The 6,820-nt window shown below is 38.1% G+C and overlaps 1 protein-coding gene across 3 annotated transcripts in view; it reads right to left on the bottom strand.

Annotated features, from left to right (window-relative positions):
• Positions 1-529: 529 nt before the first annotated feature.
• Positions 530-6,820, bottom strand: part of LOC134746186 (G-protein coupled receptor Mth2-like) — a 53,696-nt gene continuing 47,405 nt past the window's right edge. For all 3 annotated transcript variants that reach the window (XM_063680505.1, XM_063680506.1, XM_063680507.1), the window contains 2 exons: positions 1,908-2,052; positions 530-659 (listed from right to left, as the gene is read on the bottom strand). In XM_063680505.1, the coding sequence (XP_063536575.1) occupies positions 1,917-2,052 (136 nt within the window). In that variant the 3' untranslated portion in view covers positions 530-659; positions 1,908-1,916. The remainder of the gene's footprint in view (positions 660-1,907; positions 2,053-6,820) is intronic.

Raw genomic sequence — 6,820 nt, 5'->3', positions numbered from 1 at the left:
AGTACCTACCTAGTTATTAGAGTTAAAAAGCTATTTCATCACTAAACTTAAATATGTACCGCCAGTTTTATATTAGTCGCCATCAGGTATATTTTATGGGACCGGTAAAATTGCATAAACATATCTGAATATCTGTTGGTGACCATAACTGAACAGGAGGGGTTATTGGCCCTATCCGGTCGCCGGACACTGTGCTAACTTCCTGCTTAGAGTGACCGGGAAATATACCTATTTTATATACCGTGCATATACCTTTCTCTTTCCTTCTCTGCAGAAAGTGCCAAAAAACCGGATAGATCTAATAACCCTAAAGTCCGGTTTACATTCGCGTGCGAGCCACGAGCCGAGCCGCGAGCCGCGCCACGAGACGCGAGTGTAAACGGTGGGCTCGTGGCTCGTCTCTCTCGCTCCCTCTATCCCTTGAGCCACGAGCCCACCGTTTACACTCGCGTCTCGTGGCGCGGCTCGCGGCTCGGCTCGCAGTGCTCGCACGCGAATGTAAGCCGGACTTTACAGGGAAAGGTGATGGGTCCCATTTTACTTCTGGTTGACATATTGAAAATTGCTAAAAGTAACTATGTTTACTTAAATTACTTAAAACTATAGATGCGCATTTATTCTGAGAATTCTTTGGCTTTGATATGGCATGTCGACTGGTTCTGAAACAAGATCAAATTATACTTAGTTATTATCATTCCTACCCCAAAATTTCGGTTACAAAAAATATATTTTGCACCCTAGAATACGATTCCCACCGAACGGGCGTAGTCGGCGCGTTTCACATTTGTACTGCCGCAAGCCGGTCGGTTCCTCGCGGACGCGGACGGCTCCGGTCGGACTCCATTGCTTCTGCCATACATAATGTATAGAGTCTGTGCGGAAAGAGAAGAGTCGTGGAATGTATGGAGCCCAATACGACTTTTTTCCACGACTCTTCTCTTTCCAAACAGACTCTAGGCACATTGAAAATGCGCTCCGGCGCAGCCCGACTCTAGCCAGTCGGTGGGAATCGTACATAAATTCGTGCGTCTCATTCGCGCCAATAGACCTACCTAATTAACTAATTAGTCTAGACAAAAAAATTCAAAATCGCTCTCCTTCTTGATGTGACTGGCAAATCATATTACTTTTTGGCAACCGGGTTTTTTAACCCCGCTGAATCCGAATCTTGACCGGAATTGAGATATTCAAGATTGCGGCTATTATTACCCTACATAGCGACCCTAATGAGTTCCTTGTATGGAGACCCATATTTTTATAATAATTTTTTTAGAGCTCAGATTTGTTCTGGTCTGTGCACCAAAAGTGTGCGTCTCTCAAGCTTCATGTAATGAAGTTCAAGTAATATCGTAAATTCTATAATTTTAGATTATTTGGCCTATATGTACGAACAAGTACCTTCGAGCGAAATACACGCACGAATGATAACAAAATTACGTCATTTTACTAACAAAATTGAAGTTCGAATTGGGCTCCTGTTGCCCCTATTGTGCATTTTTCAACGAATAAAGAAGCTCCATATAGAAGCGGGTCACTTCTGGATGAGATTAGCTCAGGACCGGGACAAGTGGCGTACTGGAAGAGACGCGTATGCTCAGCAGTGGGCGATAAAGGGCTGATATGATGATGATGATGATAGAAGCTACAGATGGCAGCTGGAGAATGGCCGCTGACTTTAACATGCTGTCGCTATCTATGTACCAGTCTACAATAGGGCCAAACATATATGCGTCAAGGTGGATGCAGTGAGAAAAAGAGTAAGTGAGTAGTCATGTATGGGATCATTACTATCGTAGGTAAAGAAGGCAATGTCCATGTAGGGACATTGCCAGAGTCTGCCAACAAGCGAATTCGCTGCGAGAGGTTTTGTCGTGGCCGAGGCATTTAGTAAGCAGGCAGATACAGACCTACGGTAGTTAGTGGAGTTCTTTCATGCGCATCGCGGTCTCGTCGGCCGATACTCGGGTGTCTTCAGTCGGTGCCGAACTAGTCCGAGTTTCCCATTTTCCAAGCCCGTCTGCGACTGTCCGCGTGCCGCAGAAGTTGTTCCAGCTGAAATAATACAGTATTATATAGAATTATGTAATGAGAAAAAGGGGGATAACGAATCACACATAAGACACGCTTGCTAGGACCGCTGCCGTGTGGTGTCCTCACTGACCTCTCTTTATAATTGAGAATCTAGTTTTACGAACTTCCTGCTGCCACTAGTTCTTGCTTCACAAGTTCCAAACTAACTTAATAACAAACATTTCCACAGAAATTGGTTCATTATCGCTTCGTCGGCAATTTAGTGGCTCCACTGACGATGCTAATAAAGCTACTACGCTAATTGATTAGTTTCACAGCTTGGTACGTCATACATTACTTCATAAGGTGTTATGGCTGTCATAAAGTACAGGCAATTGTATCGCTGGGCAGAAGTAAGAATTCACAAATTTAAAATATGATTGCTATTTTAATTCAATATGAGTGGTTGTTATATAAAATCTTTATTTTCAGGCAACTATTGGCCCATACATAAATACCTTAAAAGTAGCATACATAGATGCCTCGAACTCGTACCGTCAACTACCTACATGTTCCCTTGTGGTCGGTGTGCCCCTAGTAGTCACAAAAGTAGCCGTGTGTTTGCCATATATATGTTTACTTTAGTGCTAAGTCACCTTCTTTCACGTTCTCGACTTCTCGAGTCAAATGGGCCCCTGATATTGAAGTCAACTTGACATCAATATTTTTTATTTCCGAATATGCCCCTTGGACTCCAATAACACTCGGCAAGTGTGGTGTAACATCAAATATTATTGACAAACGCTGGTAACTGATATGTTATAGCCACAGGTTATAGCTGATTTACGATCATCATAAATTAGTGACATGAAACTAGGGTTATTGATGTTCGCCATTACATTGCGCTCAAGTGATACTTGCAAGCCCGAGATATGGAATAGGATATTAACTGGGACTGGTTCGGCACAAACAAGACATATTTTCACCTCAGCAGCTCGAACAAGCCTACTTTCGTCACTCCCTGGAGTGACGAAAGTGCGACTTTCCTCACTCCAGGGAGTGAAACAAAGAAGCTTTTTAATTTAGTGAAGGCCATGAACTGCCACTTCATACTTCGGGGTCTATTACAAATTCGAAATACATTTTAACCTTTAATATGTTCTCACTACTGATGTGAAAAATTATGTGTGCAACACGAGAGCAAAGTTATTTTACATCTCGTGTTTTTGAGTCCCTCGCTACGCTCAAGATTCTAATTTAGAATCACTCGCTTCGCTCGTGATTCAATTGTACGATCTTTCGCTTACTCGGGACTCAAAATCAACACTCGCAAGAAAAACCAACTTTCCTCTCTTGTTGCACAAATAAATTTATAAAATGTCAGAGTTTATACTTTTTCTTGAAATTTATATTCCCTTCACAAAACAATGAATCAAGTGAAGCTTTTACACCTTTACTTAATATATACATAGATGAATATAGGCATACGTTGTTACTGTAATATAAAATAGACTAGGTAAGGCTAGAAAACAATTTAGATTAAACTTATCCGATGCCGCGAGAAATGGTAGAAGAGCCGGCAGTAAAGTTTCGAACCAACGTGATACCGCGATGAGATGCACAATGGTTTCCCATCAAAATGGTGCTAAGTCCGAATTTGATAGTCTGCCACGGCGGAACTAGCCGAAAGTACAAAAAAAATAGCCACTTCCGGTGCGAAAAAGGGGGGGTCATTTAACCCATCTGATACTGCAATAAAAGCTATGGCATCAGTTAGAAATTTACTGGTAGATACAGGAAAGCGAAATCTGCCAGTATGATTCCTGCCGGAAGTGCTTGGCATACGCTCTCAAAGGTGACCATCGGGACCCCTAAATTAACCCATCTGATACCAGCATGAAACCAATTCCAGTCGGTAGATATGAACCTTCTCTTCAGGAATATATAAGTCTGCCAGGGCGCTTTCAGCCGAAACACCTTGACATACGAGATTATGTGAGCAACATCCGTGGAACCCGTATTTTGGAATTGTACAGAGTACAGACATTTTAATTATTGCAGGCTTATGATTTATTACCTAATGCTTATATTTGTATATTTTTATGCCATTAATAACATATATTTCAAATTTATTAATATACACAATATAATTTGGGCATTAATTTAATACCTGCTCACGGCTTTGTACTTCTTTGTTTGCCTTATAAAGGTGCTAACAAATTAGCTACCGATATCTTTACAGTTGATAGTACTCGGCTCCTGAAGTATATGTAAGTATGAAACATTATAGGTTTTATGATATTATTTTGAGAAAATTGAAAAACAAATTTGCTTTGTAAAAAAAACTCTGTTAATGAGATAATTAAATGAGACCTCATTGAACAGATTCTAAAACCTCTTTTAAATATAAAACTTAACTGGCCACTTCACGCTGATAAATCAAATGACACGTTGACAATGACATTTAAGACAAACAAGCAGTTAAATACATAAATTATTTTTTAGATAGAATTATAGTTTATTTATTTTGTTCGGTAAATAAAACAAAAATTATGAGAAACTTTCTTAATTTCTATTAAAAGTTAATTGTTCTAGTGTAAAGTACCAACCATCTCGTAAAATTTCTGTAGCTAATTTGTTAGCACCTTATATATAAATAATACAATAATTTCAAATTACAATATCCTTTATTTACCAAAATGAACAAAATTATTATTATTACATACTTATTGTAAACGGGTGTAAAAAGACAGGATTTTCAACGTCAAGGACGATTTTTACCAATAATCCAAATATGAACATTTTAAATCATTTTTAGGGTTCCGTACCCAAAGGGTAAAAACGGGACCCTATTACTAAGACTCCAATAGATTATATTCTGTTTTTTATTCCGTAATCCGTAGACCAAAATGACATTTCATGTGGTACTAAGAAATGTCATGTCTTACATATGAAACGTCATTTTAGTCTACGGAATAAAAAAACAGACCTTAGTTATCTCAATTTGTAGTGTTATAAAACAACACCCTGAATGTTAAACTACGTCAGTTTTGCGTCAACGTCAAGAAATGTAGGGGAGAGGTGGGCATGACGGGATACTTAATGTTTCAAGTCCAATAAAACTGAAAATGCTATTTTTTTTAAGTTTTTGTTATTTTTATTTTTATCTTTGGTAATCAGTCTTTCATAATCAACACTTACTAGGAACTCTCTAGTTAGACAATAAAATTAAAAATAAATTAAAATGGCCAAAAGTGCCTTCTCTCCATCTTGCCCCCCAAGTATGGTAAGATGGGGAACCCCTACGGGACAAGATAAGAATGATTCATATAAATATTATATTTAGGGCCTAAACAAAACTTAAATTTTTGGCTTTTGGGTCCATCGTCTGATAACTTCTCACGAACTGTTTTACTTTTATTTCTTAAGTCGTCTGAGAGACAGAAAATGTGTTTACAGCTAACATGTACCCCATCTTCCCTTGTTAATTTTATTGTTTGTTGGGTTAATTTTATTGTTTGTAAAAATTGACATATATACTATTTGCTGAATAAATGTTTGATGTTGATGTTGAAGAATAAATAAATTCAAATCCGCAATTCTTCATCAGTTTATCACTTTAAAACTACGGCCGTCAAGATGTACTCCATCTTGCCCCATGTGCCTAATGAAATTCGAAAGTTTTTTGTAAAATAAACCGTACTTGAAACCAAACAAGTCCTTAGCTGTTGGCGTGATTGCTGGGCCATAGGAATAAATTAACAGTATATATGTGCTGGTGATAATAAGGAAACAAACGCAAACCAAATAAAACACAAAAACCGGCCAATTGCGAGTCGGACTCGCGCACGTAAGGTTCCGTACCATAATACCATTACGCAAAAAATGGCAAAAAAGTCACGTTTGTTGTATGGGAACCCCACTTAAATATTTATTTTATAATGTTTTTAGAATCATTTATTCATCAATTGTGCATTACAGGTAATGAATACAGGTGTTATAAACAATTAGTTATAGTTTGTTATAACGGCAACAGAAATACATCATCTGTGAAAATTTCATCTGTCTAGCTATCACGGTTGATGAGATACAGCCTGGTGACAGACGGACAGACAGACAGACAGACAGAAAGCGGAGTCTTAGTTATAGGGTCCCGTTTTTACCCTTTGGGTACGGAACGCTAAAAATAACAAGGAATATGGCAAAAACAGTTTTTTTGCAAATAAATAATTAACGACACCATTTGTCTAGCCGGTCACTTTGCGAACTGATTGCTATGATGGCGACGCATCGTCATGCGTTAACGGGATTCTGATGGTTGGTCAGTCGTGTCGCCATATAAAGCCGCTACCCCGTCTTACTCGTCTTGCCCCTCTCTCCCCTACATAAGATAGTGATTAGATACACCAAATAGGTGAAAAAACGCCTCAAGCGTAAAAGAAACCACCAAAAATCATTTTATGTCGCATTACAAGCCTGATTTAGCTATGAATACTAATACCCCCTTATTCGTAAAACTTTACGAGCCTGAATTAGTTAAATTATGTTTTACCCTTTTCTTACAAATACATAAGTCAAAATGACAGACAAAGACAAACGATTCATATAGCTAATTCAATGACTATTAATCATATTAATCACATTATTTAATTTATTTTAACTTAATTTATTATAAATATGTGTTATTAATAACGTAATAATATACAAATATAAGCATAGAGTAATAAATTAATAAGCCTGCAGTATTTGAAATGTCCGTAATATGTACAATTCCAAAATACGGGTTATACGGGTACCACGGATGTTGCGC

Source organism: Cydia strobilella, chromosome 12, assembly GCF_947568885.1.
Source record: "Cydia strobilella chromosome 12, ilCydStro3.1, whole genome shotgun sequence".
In the NCBI taxonomy this organism is placed as follows: domain Eukaryota; kingdom Metazoa; phylum Arthropoda; class Insecta; order Lepidoptera; family Tortricidae; genus Cydia; species Cydia strobilella.
Note: the sequence above shows the minus strand (reverse complement) of the source record. Positions and strands in the feature narration are given on the sequence as shown.